Raw genomic sequence first — 23,339 nt, forward strand, 5'->3', positions numbered from 1 at the left:
ATCCAGGCAGCGTCCTTCCTAGCACTCTCCCCAGAGCCATGAACCCCAGAGTCTCCACACACAGCTCTAGTCCACTCTGCTCTCCCTCTGCTGGAGCCCAAGGTGGGTGGCCGCAAATGAAATTTAGGGTGCTGGCCCTTCAGGAGGGTGCCTGTTTCCAGCTGTCTCTCCCTGCTGAACAGAACCTCTGGTGCTTTTCACAGCCAGGTGTTATGTGGGTACCTTTTCCGGTTTTGTTGCTCTGGGCTTGGGAGCCCAGCTTGGGGTTTAGGCCCTAGACCTCTCAGGGAGAACCTCCTGCAGCTGAGATATCTCTCCGGAACTTCAGCTGCTGCCTGTGGGAGCCCAGACAGCCCTCTCGCGCCTCCGCACTCCCTACCAGTTTCCATGTGGGCTCCTCTTGCCATCCTTGGTTACCAGGGTTCTCTCCAGCCTATCTTCAGTTGGTTGTTTAGGATGGTTTTTCTGTATTTTAGTTGTAATTCCAATTTTGGTGTTAGAATAGTGTAGCTTCCATTCAATCTGCTGCCACTGGACTCTCCTATAAGTGAATTCTTGATTATGCTTTACAATATTGTTGTTGTTTTCTGGTTTTAAAAGCATAAAAAACAGTGTCACTTGTTAACTGGCTTAAATTGTAGCTACGAGAACAATACATCAGTAAAATCTCAATTTTAATCAAGAATAATAGGAAGATTGGATCTGTCAACCAGTCTTTAAAATTGAATGTCTCTCCACTGTGAGTTGAACTGTCTTTTGTTTGCACCTTAACAGATGCCCATACCAGCACAGCAGTTCCTCAATAACGTCGTCTTCTTCAGTGTCATTAAGTTACGATGTTGATGAGGAAGAAATGGATTTCTGGCCGTGCCTCTGTCTGTGTGGAGGGTCCGCATGGGTTTCCTCTCACATCCCAACCCTGCGCCCCAAGGTGAATGGTGTGTCCACACTGGCCCCCTGTGAGTGAGGGTGGGCATGGGTGTGAGTGGCTGTGTGATGGAAGGGGGTCCTGTTCAGGGTGGGGTTCCACCTTGTGCCCTGAGCTTCCAGGATAGACCCTAGCTAGCCATGACCCTGAACTGGAATAAGCAGGTTGGGAAATCATATCTTACTTGTTTTTGTCTTTCTTAAATGTATATACAGTTCACATTGGTTTTAATGTTTGATATTAGAAGTGTTTGGGGTGTTTATTTAGAGGCTTGGTGTTTTTATGACCAGGAATATTTTGTGGGAACTTAACTCTTATTTATATCAATTAGCTTAGGTTGAAATTGGTTTCATTATACATTGTGTCACTTATCGTCAATAGGTTCTTGGAAACTGTGACTTTTTTCATTGAGGATTTAGTGTACTCCACTTGGAATTCTGGGATTGGCAAGTTATACACTCATAAAACTTGAGAACTATGGGACAACAACAATACATATGTGTTGCTGAGACAACATTGGCTAGCTGAGGAAACTGAGGCACAAAGAGTTGAGATGGAAAAATTCCTTTAATTGCCCTAGTCCTTGTCTCCTCTTGCCCTTTCAACTCCTGATGACATTTATTACTTTTCAGTACTGGCGCGAGGTAAAAAACCCTCCTGTTAACCTGGTCCTCCTCCTCACCTGGTCTGCACATTTTCTCCAAGCCAGTCTCAGTGCTGTTGTGTCTTCCACCTTTTCTGCACGTTAACTTGACCCCTACCCGAGTGCCTGGGGTTTCACTTTTCTGTGACCCACTCTTCCTGCCGCACCTTGCCCGCCAGGCTCTGGCCAGTGCAGAGGCTCTCATCCTCTGGGCCTGTTCTATGCGGTGCGGCCTGCGCAGCGGGATGAGCTGTGGCTTCTCCTGTGCCTTTGTCAGTGCTTGTCCTCCTGCACAGTGTCTGTCCCTCTGCCCGCTAGCTGTTCTCTCTCTAAGAGGAGGGCGTGTGCTGTCCCTTTGGGAAGTGTGTCCTCACCATCCTTGGCCAGACTGTTGCCTCCTTTCTGGGTCCCCTTGGTGTTTGTCCTCAGCTTGGCTACAGCACTTAAACTGGATTGTAATCCCTAGCTGATTTGAACCTTTTCTTCCAAACTGTACTCTGGGGCTTACTTGGCACACTGCGCTCGCTCTGAGAACGTGTCTCTGGGGCCCAGGCCACTGGATGGGAGCTTCTGCAGTTCTCCCTTTTCTCCTTTTCTCTGAAATCTCTTGTCTACTTTGTTTTCTAGTTTGGAAGAGAGCATTTGTCCTTTTTTCCAAAGTTAATCCTATACTCCTGGGATTCTTAACTGATAGATTTTACTAAGTCTGTTAGCCCATGGAAACTCACTACAAAATTTATGTGAGCACGTTATCTCGAAGTCTCTTCGAAACCGCTCTGCCTTTTCTCTGTGGGCCTCAAATCTTCCCCCTCTATTGAGTTATTTTCCTTAGCCCTAGGATTCTGAGTTTCCCATCTTTCCTTCCCTCTCAGTCCTTCTCTTGACCATGCTTAACTACTTAAGTTACCTTTTTATCTGACTTTTTCCTGCCATTGCCAGCAAATGACTAGAAATTCTGCTTAATAAGACTGGTTAATACTGGTTGCTGCTTCTTCCTTCCCTCTCAGTTCTATTTTACTCCCTCACTCAGCTTTCATCCTTAGTGGTCATCTCCTTAACAAGTCCTGTAGTGATTTTCAGTCCCAATACCTGTGAGCCAGTTGCATATGAACACCTTCTGGAACTCTCTTGCCTTCCTTTCTATGGCACTGTCCTGGTTCTCCTTCTGACTCTGGCTTTGCTTACCCTCGCTCACTTATTCCTACACTTAAACACACCTTCATGCAGGTGATTCTATGTTCATTTCTTCCTCTCAAGTTGAGACTTAGACTTGATATGCCCAGCCTGGGTTGGTGGAGATCGCTGATGGCAGAAGCTGCAGTGGTTGATCAGTAAATCCTAACATGTGTTTGTAGTCACTAAAATGATGGTTAAGGCCTTGTTTCCCCTCATCTGTGGCAACGTAACTCAACTTGTCCATGTTTAGGCTAAACTCTTCTTTCTATATTATGAAACAGTGTTTAGAGATCACTGGTTTGTTTGCTAGCTAATTTATCAAAATAAGTTTCTGTCTGAAGATCACAGGCAGCTGCATGAGGTTGTGCACTGGACAGTCTCATCTGTAGGTAAGAAGATTTTGTTAGGTGACCTTGAAGGTCTTTTCCAGCTTACTGACTCTGATTGTCACGTCTTTGGTCACACACTTTCAGAGACTGTCCATCACCTCTGCAGGGGTCTCTAAGTGTGGTGTAGATGAGATGCTCCCTGGTGCTGCAGAAGGGATATGTTTGTCCTGACATTTTCAAAGAAGACATCACACTTTACAGACGTGCAGTCTGGGGACATGTAGCCAGTCATGAATATTGCAAGACTCCTGAGGTGAGCCTGGGAGTTTGTTCACGTGCAGTGTACTGAGGCCAAGGCAGTTCAGGAGCGCTCAGTAAGTCCATGCGTGAGTCACATTGGCCCTTGCAAAGTGGTCAGGTACTCTTCAAAGAAACCCTGGATTGAAGATGATGCCAGAAATGAAAACATATCGAAGGAGGACCTTGATGGCAGAGCCACTGTGCTGCTTTCTGCGTAAGCTCTTTATTAGCTGTGTAACAGAGTTAAGAAAATGATCTAAGCAGAGCAGAATCTACTCTCAAAGATTACTTGAAATGTGAAGTTATACCCATTTTTATTCATGATGAACCAAGTCCAGAGTTGTTATCTTGCTTTGAGGTGTCAGGGAAGGAAAATATTTAGCCTTTAGAGTATGCCAAGTATTTACAGACCAGGCATCCAGAAGGGAAACAACACCTGAACTTCGCAGTGCTTCAAGTCATGCATTGCTCAGTCTAATTTCACAAAATGTCTTTAAGATTTAAGGATGAACGCTGACCGGTTTGGCTCAGGTGTTACAGCGTTGGCCTGCGGTACAGAGAGACCCGGGTTCGGTTCCCGCTAACGGCACGTACCTCGGTTGCAGTTTGTCCCTGGCCCCAGTTGGGTCGTGCGGGAGGCAACCACTCGATGTGTCCCTTTCATGTTGATCTCTCTCTCTCTCTCTCTTCCTCTCTCTCCTTCCCACTCTATCTGAAGAAAAAAAAAAATGGAAAAATGTCCTCGGGTGAGGATAAAAAATAAAGATTTAAGGATGAATTTCTTCTGAGATTCCTTTTTTCCTTGTTTTTTAAACCTATCTTTATTGTTGTTGTTGTTTTTCCTTTATTGATTTTAGAGAGAGAAGAAGTGAGAGGAAGGGAGAGATAAAAACATCAATGAGAGAGAACATCGATTGGCTGCCTCCTACATGCTCCCCACTGGGGATCGGGCCCACAACCTGGGCATGTGTCCTGACCGGGAATCGAACTGGCGACCTCTTGGTGCAGGGTCGATGCTCAACCACTGAGCCACACCAGCCAGATTCTTTATTGTTCAATGTATTACAGATGTCCTTTTTTTTACCCCCCTTAACCCCCTCCTCCCCAATCCTGTCCACCTGTTGCTTTCCCCACACTATTGTCTGTGTCTGTTGGTTATGCATATATACATATAAGTTCTTTGGTTTCTCGTTTCCCACCCTTCTCTTCCCTTTGAGGTTCATCAGTCTAACAACCAATTTGTACTTCCTAATCCCTTCATCTTTTTGCCCAATTCCCCTCTCATCTGGCAACCAACAAAAAGTTCTCTGTATCTAGGAGTCTGTTTCTGTTCTGCTTACTCTGTTTGTAGATTCAATTGTTGATAGATATGCATTTATTGTCATTTTATTGTTCATATTTTTTTATCTTCTTCAAGAAGACCCGTTAACATTTCATATAATACTGGTTTGGTGGTGATGAACTCCTTTAGCTTTTTCTTGTCTGGGAAACTCTTTATATGGCCATTGATTCTAAATGATAGCTTTGCAGGATAGAGTAATCTTGGTTGTAGGTTTTTGCTTTTCATCACTTTGAATATTTCTTGCCATTTCCTCCTGGCTTGCAAAATGTCTTTTGAGAACTTGCCTGACAGCCTTATGGGAGTTCCATTGTAGGTAGCTAACTGCTTTTCTCTTGCTGCTTTTAAAATTCTCTCTTTGTCTTTAACCTTTTGCATTTTGATGATGTTATGTCTTGGTGTGGACCCCTTTGGGTTCATCTTGTTTGGGACTCTCTATGCTACCTGGATTTGTATGTTTGTTTCCTTCTCCAAGTTAGGGAAGTTTTCTGTCATTATTGTCTGAAATAGGTTTTCAATTTCTTGCTTTCTTCTCCTTCTGGCATTCCCATGATGCAAATGTTGGTACACTTGAAGTTGTCCCATAGGCTCCTTGTATACTATTCTCATTTTTTGGATTCCTTTTTTCTTTTTACTGTTCTGATTGAGTGCTTTGTGCTTCCTTATTCCAAATCGATGGTTTGCTTCTTGGCTTTACCTACTCTACTGTTGATTCCATGTAAACCATTCATTTCAGTTAGTTTATTCTTCATTTCTGACTGGTTCTTCATTATGCTCTTGAAGCCCTTACTAAGTTCACTGAGCATCTTTATAAGCAGTGTTTTGAACTCTGCATCTGTTAGATTGCTTATCTCCATTTCATTTAGTTCTTTTCCTGGAGTTTTGTTTTGTTCTTTCATTTGGGACATGGTTTTTGTCTCCTCATTTTGGCTGCCTCCCTGTGTTTGTTTCTATGTATTAGGTAGAGCTGCTATGTCTCTTAGGCTTCCTAGGGTGGCCTCTTGTAGTAGGTGTCCTGTGGGGTCCAGTGGCACAGCCTCCCTGATCACCCAGCTGTGCCCTTGAGGTACACCCCTTGTGTGGATTTTACACCCTTCTGTTGTAGTTGAGTCTTGATTGCTGTTGGCATGTCAATGGGAGGGTTTTACTCAGGCTGATCTGCTGCAAGGACTAGCTGTGCCCACTGACCCCTGACCTCTGACTACCTTGGATGATCAGCTGTGCAGGGCCCACCACACAGAGCAAGACTTACTTCAGCAGGGCTCTGGTACCCACTGAGCCCATTCCTTGAGTGTGTCACTTGTGGAGGTGGTTGGGTGGTGGTGATTCGACATCGTCTAAAGGTGTCCACTGGGTGTGCTGGCTCTGGAGCCAGGTCAGCCACTGCCGGTGTTCTACCCGGGGCCACCAGGCATAAGCTACAGAGCAGTCTGCTGATGGCTGCTGCTTGTGCTGGGCTTGGAGGTGCCCAGGCAAAGCCAAGCTGTGGACCAAGGCTGGCTGCTTGTAGTACTGGGCCTGGGGCCACTTAGCGGGAGGTATGGGGCTCACTGAGGCCAGATGCTGCTTGTTTGAGAGAATTTAGGAAAATCTGAAACAGGAGCCAAAACAGGCCAATCCAGTGGTAAAGCCACTGGAAAGAGCTTGGGTGGGCCTGTAAGTTGGGTGGGACAGGGCCTCAGAGAATCACAAAGCTGGGGCAAACAGTGTGAGCCAGGTTGCTGGAGCCCCAGGTATGGCAGCCCTCTGCCTGCCCATGGGGGGAAGGGCTCCCCAAAGGAACAAAGGTCTCCGCCAGCATATCTGTCCAGGAGAAAGTTGCCTCTGTAGTCCTCGCCCCAGTGCCAAACACCTAAGTTCTTTCCTGTATGTCTCTGGAGATCAGAGGGAGTGGGTCCCAGTAAGTCTGTGTGTGGGCCCTTTAAGAGGAGCTGCCTGGGGCTCCAGTAGCCTCAGCCTCCCTCAACCTCAGGTCCCGCTGGTTTTGGTTTTTGTTTTTTTTAATCCTCACCCAAGGACATTTTTCCATATTTTGTTCAGATAGAGTGAGAGGGAGAGAGAGAGACAGAGAAACATTGATGTGAAAGGGACACATTGAGTGGTTCCCACCCCCACGACCTAACCAGGGCCGGGGACAAACTGCAAACGAGGTACATGCCCTTAGCGGGAACTGAACCTGGGTCTCCCTGGACCGCAGGCCGACACTCTAACCGCTGAGCCAAACCAGCCAGGGCTCCTGCTGGTTTTTACAGCCAGACGTTATGGGGGCTTCTCTTTCTGGCACTGGAACCCTCAGCTGGGCGCCTTGTGTGAGATGGGGACCCCTCACTCCTCAGGGAGGAACTTCCTAGCCGAGGTATCCTTCCTGATTTTTATCCACCATACATGGGTGTGGGACCAGCCTGTCTTTGCCTCCACCCCTCCTACCAGTCTCCATGTGGCTGCTTCTTTAATTTCTAATTTCTTAGTTGTAGGACTTTTATTCTGCTCAATTCAGGCAGTTCTGAAGGATGTTTGTTCTGTAGTTAGTTGTAATTTTGATGTTGTTATGGGAGGAGGCGAGTACCACATTTAGCTATGCTACCATCTTGACCCGAAGTCTTTCTCTCTCTCTTTTTTTTCTTTATTGATTTTAGAGAAAGAGGAAGGGAGAGAGAGATAGAAACATTGATGAGAGAGGACATTGATTGGCCACCTCCTGCATGGCCCACAACCCGGGCATGTGCCCTGACCAGGAATTGAACCGGCGACCTCTTGGAGCATGAGTCACTCAACCACTGAGCTACACTAGCTGGATTGAGATTTCTCACTTATATTTTTATAAGGTTTGGTTGCAGAAGCAACTCCAGCTGATTTGCACAGACAGACATTTATTATTTTTATCCTCATCCAAGGACATTTTTTCATTTTTTTTGTTCAGATGGGGTGGGGGGAGATAAACATCGACGTGAAAGGGACACATTGAATGGCTGCCTTCCGCATGACCCAACCAGGGCCAGGGCCAAACTGCAACCGAGGTACGTGCCCTTAGCAGGAACCGAACCCGGTCTCTCTGGACTGCAGACCGATGCTCTAACCGCTGAGCCAAACTGGCCAGGGCACAGACAGACATTTAATATGGAGGAGTGGCCCTGGCTGGTTTGGCTCAGCGGTTAGAGCGTCGGCCTGCGGTCCAGAGAGACCCGGGTTCGGTTCCTGCTAAGGGCATGTACCTCGGTTGCAGTTTGTCCCCGGCCTTGGCTGGTCGTGCAGGTGGCAGCCACTCGATGTGTCCCTTTCACATCGATGTTTCTCTCTCTCTCTCTCTCTCTCTTCCTCTCTCTCCCTCCCACTCTATCTGAACAACAACAACAAAAAAGTGGGAAAAAGTCCTTGGGTGAGGATAAAAATAAAAATAAAAAAAATAATATGGAGGAGTGGAGCATAAATATTTTGGAAAGGGCTGGTGGAGCAGGCTCTGCAGGCTGGGTTTCCAAGAATGACTTCCAGAGCAACAGTGCAGCGCTCAGCAGTGGAGTTGGTTGGCCAACCTGTAATACCTGCCACACTTGCCTAATCCTGACAAAGCAGCTGTGAGCCATTGGTGAAAGCCCCCTGGGGGTTAGGAGGAAAGCAGGCAGAAGACTGAAAGCATTCATGGGGAAACGAAGTAGGAAACAAAATAAATACAGTACTCTGTCAGCAAATACTTTTGGAGTATTCATAGAAATATTGCAGACGATTGAGAAATACATTCTTAGAATAAGTCATGGTGTGTGGAGTTTGCTTGTGGATGATGGAAATAGGTGTCTCTCTAAAGAGAGCTCTGCTTTTGCTTTTTGCTAGATTTAGATTAAGTAATTTTTTTGTGTGGGAAAACTAGATATAAGCAGTGATAGCGCAGCCATTAAAAACTTTTTCTTGGGTGGTGTAGGGTTACAGAAAGAATGACAGATGAATTTGTTCACCACGTGATGCAGAGTTCTCACAGCCGTGAATTGAAGCCAGAAACGCAGAGGAGTCAGCCTGAGCCCTTTACAAAGTGATGCGGAGTAACTTGGAACATACTTGGTGACATAGGGAGGTTTGCTGGTTATCTTGTGTCAAAATTAAATGGATTCCTATTCTAAATGGACTGTTTTCCTTTTTATTAAAGACAAGTCATCTAAATATGCTGGCCCTTTCTGTAATAAGTGGCTGTCCATAGAAAGCTACCTAGCCAGTTCAGTATTTTTGAGAAAGGAAACAATCTGCTCCCTCAAGGTAAAGGTGACATTTTAACAATGAGTAGAAAGTTATTATTATTTTATTTTACTGATTTTTAGAGAGAGGAAGGGGGGGAGAGAGAGAGAGAAACATCAGTTTCTTGCGTCCCACATGTACCCCAAATGGGGATCGAATCCACAACCTGGGTATGTGCCCTGACTGGGAATTGAACCTGCCACCTTTTGGGGTAGGAGACGATGCTTCAACCAACTGAGCTACCACCCCGGGCAGAAAATTACTTTTTGAAGGAAACTCTTGTGTAAAGTAGAGAACATTTTGAAAATGGATATTTAGAGGTTTTTTTTATGGTTTTGGGGTTGTGTTTTTTGTTTTGTGATAAGAATAATGTAAACAGTCATCTTCCTGCACATTTAACCTTGGAAATAGCCCTGGCCAGTTTGGCTCAGCGGTTAGAGCGTCGGCCTGCGGTCCAGAGAGACCCGGGTTCGGTTCCCGCTAAGGGCATGTACCTCGGTTGCAGTTTGTCCCCGGCCCTGGTTGGTCGTGCGGGTGGCAGCCACTCGATGTGATCCTTTCGCGTTGACGTTTCTCTCTCTCTCTCTGTTCCTCTCTCTCCCTCCCACTCTACCTGAACGGAAAATGGAAAAATGTCCTCGGGTGAGGATAAAAAAAAACAACAACAACAAAAAAACTTGGAAATAAATTTTTAGTCTGTTTTAAAGCTTCTTGTTGCAGTTCTGGCAGGTGTTAGAGCGTCAGTCCGTGCACCCAAAGGTTGCAGGTTTGATTCCCAGTCAAGGGCACGTACCTGGGTTGCAGGTCCCTGTCCCCGGTTGGGGCACGTGCAGAAGGCAATCAGTCATTTGATTTATCTCTCTCACATCGATGTTTTTCTCTCTCCTTCCCCTCCCTCCTTCCCTTCCACTCTCTAAAAATCAATGGAAAAATATCCTCAGGTGAGGATTAACAACAATAATAAAGCTTCTTGTTGTAACATTTAGCTTTGAACTTATTAAAAATACAAAAATGTCATATCTTGTGATTATTGTTCAAGGAGCTCTGATGAGAAAGATGAAAATTGACTAGGTGAATTTCAACAAAAATCCTTGGGTAATTGATTGATGGCATAGAAATCCATCAGCATGATTTAGTCAGTGCAGAAATGATGTGTTTCTTCCATTTAGCGCTGCATGTCTTTAAAGGCGAAGGGCCCTTTTCAGTAAAGACTGCCAATAAAATCAGCTTTCTAAGGAACTGAATTCATGGTGCTCAAAAAATCTGGTTTTAACACAAAGCATTATACCAAGGTTTAAAGAAATAGAAAAGTACGTTTAATCACACTGGTCTCCTTAAATTAAAAGAGATATATATATTGCCCTTGCCAGCTTGCTCAGTGGTTAGAGCGTTGCCATGCAGACTGGAGAATCCTGGGTTCGGTTCCCTCCAAGGGCACGTACCTCGGTTGCGGTTTGTCCCCGGCCACGGTTAGGGTCGTGTGGGTGGCAGCCACTCAATGTGTGTCTCTCGTGTTGATGTTTCTCTTTCTCTTTCTCCCTTTCTCCCTCCTGCTCTATCTGAAGATAAATGCAAAAATGTCCTCAGGTGCGGATTAAAAAAATATATATTTATTTGAGATTTGAGAGAGAGACATGGATTTGTTGTTCTACTTTTTATGTTTCTTGTATGTGCCCTGACTGGGGATCTAACCGACAACCTTGACGTATCTGGATGACACTCTAACCAATTGAGCTACCTGGCCAGGTCTCCTTAAATTTTTTTTTCATGATTTTTTATTGTGATATAAAAATGTTTTCAATATTGTTAATAAGAAAACAAGTAATGAAAAACTATGATTTCTTTTTTCTTAATCCTCACCAGAGGATTTTTTTTTTTTTTTAGAGAGAGTGGAAGGTGGAGGGGGGAGAAATATCAATGTGAGAGAGACACATTTAGTGATTGATGATTATCTCCTGCATGACCCTGATGGGGCTAGGGATTGAACCTGCAACCCAGGTACATGTCCTTGACCAAGAAGCAATGGCATAACCCTTTAGATCAAGGGCTGACGTTCTAACCACTGAGCAACCAGCAAGGGCTGATTTCATTTTTATCTTCTTGTATGTTTTCATATTTTGTTGTTGTTTTTTTCAATCCTCACCCAAGGGTATTTTTCTGTTTATCTTCAAATAGAGTGGGAGGGGAAAGGGGAAGAGAGAGGGGAAGAGAGAGAGAAACATCAACAGTAGAGGGACACATTGACTGGTTGTCTCCGGCACGACCCAACCAGGGCCAGGGACAAACTGCAACCAAGGTTTGTGCTCTTGACTGGAATTGAACCTGTGATTCATTGGTCCATGGGCCAACGCTCTAACCAGCCAGGACTATTTTGCATATTTTTAACTGTATGTAAATTATATTCATCAGCTGCTTCTGAGCACCTCTGTGGTACTGGAAGGAGGTGCAGGAGGACCTCAAAGCCACGCCCTTGCACCATGCTTGGCAAACAGTCCATTGGGTGGTGCCAGGCAGTTGCACTCAGGTCTTCCTAATGTGCTGGGTCCCTTTTTCTTTCTACCGTTATCCTTTGCTTTCCAACATCTCACATCTGGATCTGGGCTTCCCCACCTTTGCTCCCGCTTCCTCTTCTCCACTCACACCCCTTCCCTCTAGTTTTGCCTCCAAAGAATCTTGTCCTTTGAGGCCTAACTTGATGCTCCTTTTTCATCGAGCTTATCCCTTCTTTTGTCAACTATAACAGTGACCTCTGATGACACTTAACACGTGTATCTACCTGCACATTTGTTGTATTTTACTGGATTGGATGTTTATTGAATGCAGACAGGTTTTTAAGGCATGGGACCTTGTTCAAAGCCAATAAGTTTTTGTTCACCGAGTCAAATAAGATGTAGGATTATGAATTTCTTGTACATTGTATAACAGTTAATTTTATTTTGTTTTCTGTGTTCCTCCCTGAGTAGAGGCCCATGGTGAGTGCAGGGAATCTCCTTTTCACCAATCTAGGCCGTGTCGTGTCCACATGGCCTCGGGATGGGGGCAAGGGCTGCTCTGGGCTGCCTGCCCTGCACCCGCAGCTTCCCCATTGTTCCTTGGATATCCGCCTGGATGGGGATTGGGAGGTGACCACCTCAGTAGCCTAGTGACTGGGGACAAGCCTCCTCTCAGTTCTGGGCCCGTAGAGGCCCAGGACATACTGCCACAGCTGCCTCCTGGACCAGGAGGTCCCAGGAGATGACTGTAGGACTGGTCATAGGAGGACAGGAAGCCACCCCTCTTCAGGCCCTCCCCGACGTGCCCGACTCTCAGTTCCCCAGGGTGCTACAGAGCTTTCCTGGGCAGCCAAAGTTGGGGGCTATGAGTCCAGAGCAGCCATGTTGAACCTTCAGGAAGCCACCACCTTAGCCTCCAGGGTGTCCCACAGTCCGACCCCATCGTGAGGTGGTGGAGAGGAAAGGGCAGCACTGGGGCCAGCTGAGGCTCATTTATTGCCAGGCTGTGGGGATCTGGGGCTGGAGGCTTTGGGTGTGGGTGCTGGGCACCTAGTATTGGGGTAGGAGGTGGGGGTGGAATGGTCAGGGTACCATAGTCTCCAACAGCAGCAGCCACAGTGCCCCAGTCACCAGAGCCAGAACATTCTAGAATATTACCTAGAATCTGGCCCATATGTGGGGCCATCAGGTGGCATCAGGCTGCACAGGGTGTAGGGCTCCAGGCAGTTGGCAAAGGTCATGACGTGCGCCATGAAGTTCTGCTGCTGCGCACTGCACACCTGGTGCACCTGCGGGCTCTGTGCGAGCACTGCCATGTCCTTGCAGCCATGGTCTTGGCTGACGGAGGCGTGGCTACCTGCTGCTGGTACTTGGGTTCCCAGCTCGTGCTCTTGCTGATGTTGGATCAGGAGCCCCTGCTGATTGTGAACCCTAGGCCATTGCCATAGAGGATGGAGGTGTAGACCTTGCCATCTGAGGTCCCCTCTGGAAAATGGAGCTGCCATGCAATAGGTAGCTACCAAAAGTGCAGATGTGAGAGTGGTCAGCGGTGATGAGGGTCAATGTGACCTTTTAGCTTTTGAACTGGCTAGCCCTGTTAATGGTGTCTTTAAAACTTAGTCTTGCTCTGGCAAGTTTGGCTCAGTGGACCAGAGAGTCCCGTTCGGTTCCCGCTAAGGACATGTAACTCTGTTATAGTTTGTCCCCAGCCCCGGTTGGGGTCCTGTGGGTGGTGACCACTTGATGTGTCTCTCTCACATCGATGTTTCTCTCTCTCTCCCCTCCCCACCTCCTGCTCTATCTGAAGATAAATACAAAAAAAAAAAAGTACTTCGGTGAAGATTAAAAAAATAAAAAACTGACAGTCTTGGTCAGCGCCAGGTAAGCTTTGCTCTCATGATGACCATGGTTGATGGGGCACCCCCTCCGTGAATAGGTAGAAGCCTCAGGGGTCCCTGCCCAGCAGGCACAAGGTTGCCTTTGTCATCTCCATCAGGGTTGAATCCTGCTTGGGGTCTCGACGGGCCTCATGTTTCATGTCCCCTGCCTCATGGAGGCCTATGAGGTGTGTTAGAGAGGGGTCCCGGGAGGCCTGAATGACCACCATTTCCTTTTACACACTGGGTCCCCTGGTGCTTGGCCTCCACTCCTGAATCAGGTTCTGCAACAGAATCCATTACAGTTTCTCAACCCCAAACATGGTTTTCTGAACAGCTAGCTAGCTCTTTACAAGAGTCAGATGAGTAAGCCCATGAATGTTTCAATAAGTAGCTAGGACAGTACTGAAACGACTTGTGTTTAGCTTCTGGAGTGACCTAAAGACATGCTGCCATCATTAGTTTCTGTGCACAGGAACGGGAAGCCATCTGAGCAGGACCCGTCTATACCGCAGACTCTGAGTGAAGTAGATCTGGAGTCAGCTTTGTACACTAGCATGATTCGGGCAATTACTTCCTGAGATCTGAGTTCTGATTCTCTAAATGTCCACCCCTCCTCTTTCACAGTAATGTCTTTCTTGTTCTTGTCCTTTTTCATTGTGGTCGCTAGACCTGATAATATACTGAGAATTCTGGTGTTGAACATCCTGAACTATTCTTGAGAGCCGAGGGGAAGATTCAGTCTGGGCATACCTGAGACCTGGCGTCACTAAATTGCTGGTTCGTTTGCCATATATTTAGAGCACCATTCTGTGTCTGGCATGGTTCTTGGCACTGAGGATACATCAGTGAATAAAGCTGGAAGAGGTGGGAAGTTAGGTGGGGTGGCGAGCGATGAAGTCGGCTATGTGGGTATGGTGCTGCCGTGTTAGTGGGGGGCAGGGAAGGCCTTCCTGAGAAGGTGACACTGAGCAGAGACCAGAAGCAGTGAGGGAGCAAAGCGGACATCTGGGTAAGAATGATGTAGACCAAAGGGACGGCAGGTGCCGAGGCTTGTGATTCTGTTTTTATTTTAGCAAATTTCAATAAAATAAAGTAGGGGGACCCCAATATTACCTAGACTGTTACCTAGAATCTGGTCAGAGGCACAACTTTCTGGCAGGCCCTGGGATTCATGTATCATCTTTGGGTGTTAGGACTGGCATGTCATCATGGGGAGCATACTTTGACTCATCTCATTCAGAAGCTCTTGAAAGGAGCCATGCTCCCAGGCTCAGATGCGGGATGATTCACACACACAGGAGGTCTTTCCACCTAAAATGTAAGTAAGAGAAACTTAAAGCATGGCTTCTAGTTCTGTCTGTTGACTGTCTTCTGAAATCGTGACTGAACTGTTCTTGAGGATCAGTGGTTCTGGGCGGTCAGGCAGTAGTGATGAGTCCTGGTTGCCATTGGCTCAGTCTGGGGCCAGTGCGAATCTGCGCCTCCTTGGACAGGGCACCTCACTCTTACTTCCAGCTGCAGGGCTGAGCCTAGGGCTCCGTTCTCCCACTGAGGAGGAAGCAGGGCATTGTGGGAGCCGGCGTGGGTTTGCTCACTTGGGCTTTCCCAGCTCTGTGAGTTCAGAGTCATTCTGAGCTGGAGCAGCAGCTCTGTGAGCCTCCTTAAAGAGCTCTGACGACATGCTCAGAGACATCAAAATAAGCCAGACTTCCTTTTTTTCTTTATACATTTTACACTCGAGTATGCCATGAACTGGGAAGAAAAGAAACACTCTTAGTCACCTTGCCTGGTACTCCTTTCGTGTGTGTCACAGCGGGGAAGGCTTCTCCAGGCTGCTCTTGTGACTGGAGTAATTGAAACCCCCTCCTGGCCGAGTCCCATGGTGACACCTAGACATGAGGCTGTGTGCACTTGGAGAAGGTGTGCAAATAACTCTGTGCGCAGGACGTGGGAAGCCCCTTCCCTCGCAGGACTTGGCTGGGGTGCCCGGGCTCGTGTTCAGCCCTTACTCCGCTTTTGTGCTGCCTGTTAGCAGGGTGTTTCTGGCTCCGTGTCAGGTGGGCCGCATTTGGTTGTGTTTCCTAGGTGGAAATGGAGAGCTCAGGGTGCTGGCCACGTCATTGCCTCTTCCTCTCCTCCTGCCCCCTCACTCCCCACCCCTCCAGGTCTCTGTTCTTTGGATTGAGTCAGGGGTCTTCCTGCTCCCCACTTCTCCTCCGGGTCTCTGTTCTTTATATTGAGTCAGGTCTTTTGGAGTTTAAGAGACAAGAAGGCTGCTCAGTTTGATTACTGAGAAGGACCACACACAGGCGGCTCTGGCTCCCCGCCTGTCCTGCCTCTCCCTCTGGCTGTGCGGCTTCCCTGAGCCTCTCTCCTGGCTGGCCCACCTTAGCCATAGGTCCTGCTCTTTGGTGGTTCTGCTGGCCACATCCCCAGCCCTTCCTCCTGACAGCCTTGAACGATTCCAAGCTGACTGCTTTGTGTTTTGGTTCAGTTTCTCAGAAGTGAACTAGATCATGTTTTATGCTAGGCCTTGTCATGTGATGGCCATGCTGTGCTGGGCTGTCTCCCCATAGGCTGATGGTCCTTTCTGAGGCATGAAGGAGAGGGCAGGGCGGGGTGCAAGCAGGGTCCTGGGCACTCCCTCAGGGAGCTGCCTCACAGGTGAGTTTGGAGACACACATCGTTCGGGACATGCACTTCTGTTTGGTGCTGTGTGAAAAGTGCACGTGTGTGATATAAGGCTGCTAGTGTGGCTTCCAAGGGAGAAACTTACTGTTACTTAAAGATGTCTTGGTGGAAGGCTTCGAAGGACATGGGTGAGTGAGATTCCAGACCAGACCTTTTATTTACCATTCTGAATTTCTGTGAGGAGACCCTAAAACAGAAGGTGAAGACTGAGTTTCAGCTAAAAGTGAAGTCCAAAGTAACATTTCTATCTTTTTTCTAATACCCTTTACCCCTAAATGAGATCCTGTATGGCACCTGATGGAAACCAGGTGTCTGAGGATGTAGCCTCACAGCACTTATGGGACGGGGACCTGAGTGTTTTTCCAGCCTTGCCAGGAATTCACTGTGTGGCCTGGAGAGTCTCTTGCGGTCTGATTTGTAAAATGAGAGATGAGATGAGATTAAGCTTGTGGGCTGGGCCTGGTGGCTTCCTGTAGGTTGAAGCTATAGATCAGGGAGGGTGAAAACCATGTGCTAGGCCCAGCCCTGGTGTGCGGAACTGGAGCTGGAGGAAGAGCAGAGGGAAGTCCGGTCTTAGCACTTGTTGACAATGGAGGGCTTTAAAAAGCAGAGCAGACTCCTGTGGCTGCGGTGAGGAGACTTGCAGAGTCACCGTGGACACAGGAAGAGAGGCAGAAGGCCCCTCCTCCTGCAGGCGAGAGGTGAAGTGATGGAGAGAAGGGTACACATCCAGTGGGAGGGCGAGATGGGTGGGATTCAGTTCTTAGGAGTCTGGCTTCAGGAGTCTGAGAGAGGGGGCAGTACAGAAGGCTGGCTCCAGGAGACAGGGCTTGCCTTTGGGGGTCGTACTTGTTCAGAACCAAGTACTCTGCAGTTCACAGCACACGCCCAACATCAGTAAGCCCCAGATTCCTTTTTCTTCTTCTCCACTTCATGTTATGTTCGTCTCCTCCCCTCCTTCCAAATTCCCCCTCCTCCAATAGGTTTGTGTAGTTGGATATATGTGACTCTGTCTTTTGTTTTTTATCCTCAACCGAGGACATTTTTTGTTCAGATAGAGTGGGAGTGAGAGAGAGAAACATCGACGTGAAAGGGACACATGGAGTGGCTGCCACCGCATGACCAACCAGGGCTGGGGACAAACTGCAACCAAGGTGTACGTACCCTTAGCGGAACCGAACCCAGGTCTCTCTGGACCGCAGGCTGACGCTCTAACCACGGAGCAAAAACAGCCAGGGCTGTGACTCTATGTTTTTTGAAGCCCTTGCATGTGTTAGTGTGTGTAGCACAGGCCCTTCTTCACGCAGCTCCCTCTGGAGTGGTCTGTTGCCCTGTGTATGTCACGTCTGTGTCATCCCACCAGTGTCTGCCGAGTGCCTGCTTGTCAGCCTCTGTCCTGGACAATATGGAGGGCCTCGTCTGTCACTCTACCAACACTGGCTTTTGTCATGTTAAGATGGGAACATGGGAGGATTTTGAGCAGCAGAGTGATAGGCTGTGAGTTAGGTTCTAAAGGAATTACTCCAGATGCTTCCTGGGTGGAAGTGGTGGAGGCTGAAGCAGGAAGGCCAGTGAGAGGCCTGTGTCAGGTGTGGGGCAGGCATTTGATGGGGTCTGCGGTTTGCCCCCTTGGCTCCTGCTAATGGGATATGGAGAATGGGGCGGGGGTGTCTTATCAGGGACCTTTTTCACCTGGGGCAGGCAGGGCATTGTCTGCATGGACCATGCCGGTGCTCCAGTTTACCGCTGCTGTGGGAGGCTGCAGCACATCAGTTTGGCTCTGGACATGATGAGCTCTGAGTGTCTTGAGACATCTCAGGGTAGGTGTGGGTTAGGCAGTTGTGCCACTGACATTTCAGCCTCAAACCCACTTTTGGGAGCTGTGTGTTATCAATAGTAGTGTGTGGGGTGGAGAGCATAGTGTAAGAAAGGCCAAGAGCAGGGCCTCAGGTTCTCTAACCTTCAAGAACTGTAACCTCTTTTTTACAGTATTAATGCTTACATCTGAACCGCCGTAAATAAGTTTGGAGCAGAGGAGTTTTAAGTAAATATTACTTGCACAGCATTTTTATTACATAAGCATTTTGCATTAATTACCAAACATTAAAATCAGAAGCAACATTAATTCATCAGTTAATTCTGGTTACCAAAGAGTTATTTGGGTAGGTAATAGGCCTTAACACCACACCCCTCCCCTGCCCAATATATGTGTTGCTCCTTGGCCTAGGCCCTGGGTTAGAGACAACTCTGACCTGTCCATGGAGGGGATGGGGAGTGAGCAGGGACAGCGTATCTTCATGCGGACAGAGAACCACAGCAGACGAGCTCAGAGCAAGCTTCGGGTAGGTGTGCCCAGGGACAGTTCCCTGAGAGAGAACTCAAGGTGATGCCCAGGAAATTAGTAGAATCTGGTCAGTGGGGGTGTGACTAAAGGTGTGGTGACCAGAGCCAAAACCACCAAGGGGTGTCAGGTGTCAGGAGTTTGCACTTCTAGAAGAAATAGCTTAAAGAATGCAACTGTATTCATTGTGTACATTAGTGAGGTTTTTTTTTGATGTTTTAGGTACATGCTAGATACAGGGATCGTCATGTTGGAAGAGCACCTGTAAATCCTGTCGTGTGTTGCTTGGCATGGTCAGGTTGTAAGGGAGGTCCCGAGGGCGGTTTCTGCTCTCTGGAAACTTATGTTTTAGGAGAATTGGACAGCAGTGAGAGATACAGCAGCAGCTGCCAAGAACTTAAACAAAAGCAAGACCAGAAATTTGTTTATGTGTTAATTTACAGTGTAAGCAATAATTGTTGAATAACTCTGCCAAAAACCAGTTATTAATTTGTGTGAGCATTAGTTGGCAGTTACAGAGCACTTACTGTATGTCAGGCACTGCGTGACCATTTACGCGTGTGTGTTACTCTGTTGGGCACTGTTGTACTGTTCACACGTATGTTCTTTGGTCCTCACAGTAACCTGAGGTGGAGGTGCTCTCATCCCCATTTCATGTTAGCAAACAGGCTGGAACTCTAACAGGTGTAAGGTCCCCCTGGGATGGGGGATGTGCCGATTCTCTGACCCGTCTTGTAATTTAGAAAATAACTTCCATACGTATTCACACAGCATTTTTCAGGATTTAGTGTGGTCACTTGAGTTATTTTAGATGTCTTTGTACAGGTGTAGATCTCAAAGTTACATACGTAAGATTTTTAGTTGGCCTGAAAACTGGAATCCCTCAAAGTTTTGAGGATGTCTCGGAGTGCGTGTTATATTCCAGGCGTCCGACACTTGGGTATGTCGGTGCCACTCTAGTCTCAACTTTGCAAAAGCATGAATTTGAAGGGAGATCTTGAAGTTCCTGGATTGGTTGGAAGTCGATTAGCTGGTGACTGCCCACCCGGCTCATGTCCTCTCGGCTTCATTGTAGTTTTTCTGCCCTTTGACCAGTGATCGTCTCATGAGATGAACACAACAATGTCAAAAAGTACATAGAGGCAGAATTTATTTTAATCTTAAATATTTCTTGAAGGTTCGATGAGGTCATTTAAATGTTTTAGTTGTTTGTTGTAACAGGTATTCTCAAAGGACAGATGTGTCCATGAAAATGCCAGGAGTCTGCTGTACGAAATAAACTAAAGATTTCAGGACATCATGCATAGGGAGCAGTGGAGAAATTAATTTAAAACCACAGCCCCGGGGGCTGTGTGGGTACCTTGAGGCAGATGAGACAGTGATTGTTGTAGCAGGATTCAGTGACCCTTGAATTGTTACCATGTGTCATTTGCGATGCTAAGGCTTTTGGTGTTGGAGCATTTAATCTTGAACCCAGTGAAGTAAGCACGTTGTCAATGCTCGGGATGGTCCTGTTCCTTAAAGGATAAGTCATTACACTTCTATGCCTGGAACTTTTAAAGGAGGTAATTGTCTGCTTTTTTTGCAGTTTCTTCCTGGTTTTTGGTGTAGGTGTAATGTTTCCGTCTGAATAAATTTTCATAATCATTCACCTAATTAAATTTTTTAAAAACTTTATTTACTTTATCTTTCTTTTAATTTTTTTTTTTTTTTTTTTTTTTTTTTTTAATCCTCACCTGAGGACATTTTTCCATTTTTTGTACAGATAGAGTGGGAGGGAGAGAGGGAAACATCGATGTGAAAGGGACACATCGAGTGGCTGCCACCCGCACGACCAACCAGGGCCGGGGACAAACTGCAACCGAGGTACATGCCCTTAGCGGGAACCGAACCCGGGTCTCTCCGGACCGCAGGCTGATGCTCTAACCGCTGAGCCAAACCGGCCAGGGCTTTCTTTTAATTTTTTTAAAATATTTTTTTCTTTATTGATTTTAGAGAAGAAAGGAGAGAGGGAGAGCGAGAGAAACATCGATGAGAGAGAACATTGATTGGCCACCTCCTGCATGCCCCCCATTGAGGATCGGGTCCACAACCTGGGCATGTGCCCGGGAATCAAACTGGTGACCTGTTGATACCACTGAGCCATACTGGCCAGGCTCATTTTATTTATTTGTTTAATCCTCACCCGAGGATATTTTTCCCTTTATCATCAGATAGAGTGGGAATGGAGGGAAAGAGAAACATCCATGAGAGAGACACATCGACTGGTTGCCTCCCGCACTACCTGACCACAACCAAGGTACGTGCCCTTGACCAGAATCAAACCCGCGACTCATTGGTCCTTGGGCTGATGCTCTAACCACTGAGAAAACTAGCCAGGACTGTCTTCCTTTTAAATGCTCCATTGTCCCCGGCCCTGGTCAGGTCTTGCGGGAGACAACCAGTCTATTTCTCTCTCACTTCAATGTTTCTCTCTCTCTCTCTCTCTCTCTCCACCTCTCCCTTCGCCCTTCCACTCTATCTGAAGATAAATAGAAAAATATCCTCGGGTGAGGATAAAAAAAATAATAATAAATACTCCATTGCCTTGAAGTACAAGACTCACTTCTGGACCTGGTGCTTAGATGGTGTCTGTGCTCCTTCCTGTTGGTTTTCTTTTGGTTAATCCTTACCTGAGGATATTTTTTCCATTGATTTTTAGAGAAGAAGGGATTGGGGGTGGGGAGAGACATTGATGTGGGAGAGACACATCAGTTGGTTGCCTCCCTCACAAGCCCCAAATGGGACCAGGGATTGAACCCGAGACCCTTCAGTACACCGGCCAACTCTCTCAACACTGAGCCACATTAGCCAGGACAATTTTTCTTATTTTAAATTTCATTTTTTTATTTTTTTATTTTTTATTTTATTTTTTTTTATCCTCACCTGAGGACATTTTTCCATTTTTTTGTACAGATAGAGTGGGAGGGAGAGAGAGAGAGAGAGAGAAACATCGACGCGAAAGAGACACATCGAGTGGCTGCCACCCGCACAACCAACCAGGGCCGGGGACAAACTGCAACCGAGGCACATGCCCTTAGCGGGAACTGAACCCGGGTCTCTCCAGACCGCAGGCCGATGCTCTAACCGCTGAGCCAAACCGGCCAGGGCTTAAATTTCATTTTTTTAGATTTGCCTTGAAATTTTTATTATTTTAAATTGTGGTAAAAAACTATATATTGTAAAACTTGCCGTTTTAACCATTTGAATGCCTATATTTTAACTACTCCTTATTGTTTAACAGTTTTCTTTTCTAAGTCATTAAATTTTTATATTTATTAATAATTTGTTCCTATTCTGTTTTAGGCCTTTCTGAATTGATTTATAATCTTGAGCTGAATATTTTTTTCTTTCTTCAAAATAATACTAGTGTTTAAATCTATGAACTTAATTTACATTTAAGTATAGCTTTGGTCAGACACCTGTGTTTGATAGATAGTGTTCTCACTTTTGTTGTTTTTCTGAATCTGTTCCTTCAGGAGACATGCATGCCATGTGCTAGTTACTGCAGTTGGGACCGGGAGTTGAATGACTGTTCCTGTCCTCCAGTACTGCCTAATGTCCATGGGACTGGGTTACAGATGTATTACCTCTTTGTTAACATATGTGTCAGAGAGAGCTTTGAGTATCGAAGTGAATTGGATTTTGAAACGTGTTTTCAACTTTTATAATTCTTACATTTATTTGTTTTTTGTTTTTAAGTGAGTATGGTCTATATAACTTGTGCCATTTGAAATGTAGTTTTTTCTTTATATCTTTTTAAAAAAATATACATTTTTTTTTAGTTGCTCCTAGAGAGAGGAAGGAGAGAGAGAGAGAGAGAAAGAGAGAAACATTAAATTGAGAAAGGAAAAAAAAAAACGAATGATTGTCTCCCGTCTGCACTTGGGCTGGGAGTTGAACCTGCTACCTTTTGGTGTATGGGACAACTCCAACAAACTGAGCTACACTGGCCTGGACTCATTGGTTTGTTTTTTGTTTTTGGTAACATATTGTTTGATCAGTTTGAGGTTTCATGGAGCTTAACAAAAGAAATATTTAGTGGAGTTTAAATCTTAACGTACATCAGGCCCTGGCTGGGTAGCTCCGTTGGTGAAGAGCATCATCCCCATACCCAAAGGTTGTGGGTTTGATCCTTGGTCAGAGCACATACGAGAATCAACCAATGAGTGCATAAATAAGTGGAACAACAAATCATTGTTTTTCTTTCTCTCTCAAATCAATCAATAAATAAAAGTGGTTTTTTAAAAAATCTTGACATACATCCAACAGTTAAGCTTTATTTAAATTTTTCATTTATGTTTTTGTCCACTTGATTTGTTATAGATTGATAGGTGCTCTGTTTGACCTTTAGTAAATTCTGTTAATTTTTACCTGGAGACTTGAATGGTTTTTACATTCTATATTTCAACATGGTTGTTTTTATATTGAGTCATGACTTTCATGTCTTCATTAAAATTATACCTCCAATCAACAGATAATCTTTATTGTCAGTATTTTTTTTTTTAATATTGCTACCCATGCATTTATTTTGTTTGCATTTTCCTACTTTATTTTGTTCATTTAAAAAAATGTTGTCATTTTATTTTTTTATTTTTTTTATCCTCATCTGAAGACATTATTGCATTTATCTTCAGATAGAGCGGGAGAGAGAGAGAGAGGACAAGAGAGAGAAACATCAACATGAGAGAGACACATGGAGTGGTCGCCACCCACACGACCCCAACTGGGGCCGGGGACACACTGCAGCCGAGGCAAGTGCCCCCAGCGGGACCCGAACCCAGGACTCTGGTCCGCTGGCTGATGCTCCAACTGCTGAGCCAGACTGGCCAGGGCAAAAATGTTGTCATTTTAATATTAAATAGCTGCCATTTTAATTTAACGATTACCTTGTGGTAGACTAGCACTTTCCTTGTAATATCTCATTTGATTCTGTGGTAACCTTCTGAGTGGATTTTTA

General features: G+C 46.1%; 1 protein-coding gene across 1 annotated transcript in view; it reads left to right on the top strand.

Annotated features, from left to right (window-relative positions):
• Positions 1-709: 709 nt before the first annotated feature.
• The window catches only part of FAM193A (family with sequence similarity 193 member A), a 109,889-nt gene continuing 87,259 nt past the window's right edge, over positions 710-23,339 (top strand). Inside the window, exon 1 of the mRNA XM_036247815.1 lies at positions 710-931. Within this exon, the coding sequence (XP_036103708.1) occupies positions 854-931 (78 nt within the window). The 5' untranslated portion in view covers positions 710-853. The remainder of the gene's footprint in view (positions 932-23,339) is intronic.

Source organism: Molossus molossus, unplaced genomic scaffold, assembly GCF_014108415.1.
Source record: "Molossus molossus isolate mMolMol1 unplaced genomic scaffold, mMolMol1.p scaffold_m16_p_1, whole genome shotgun sequence".
NCBI lineage: Eukaryota > Metazoa > Chordata > Mammalia > Chiroptera > Molossidae > Molossus > Molossus molossus.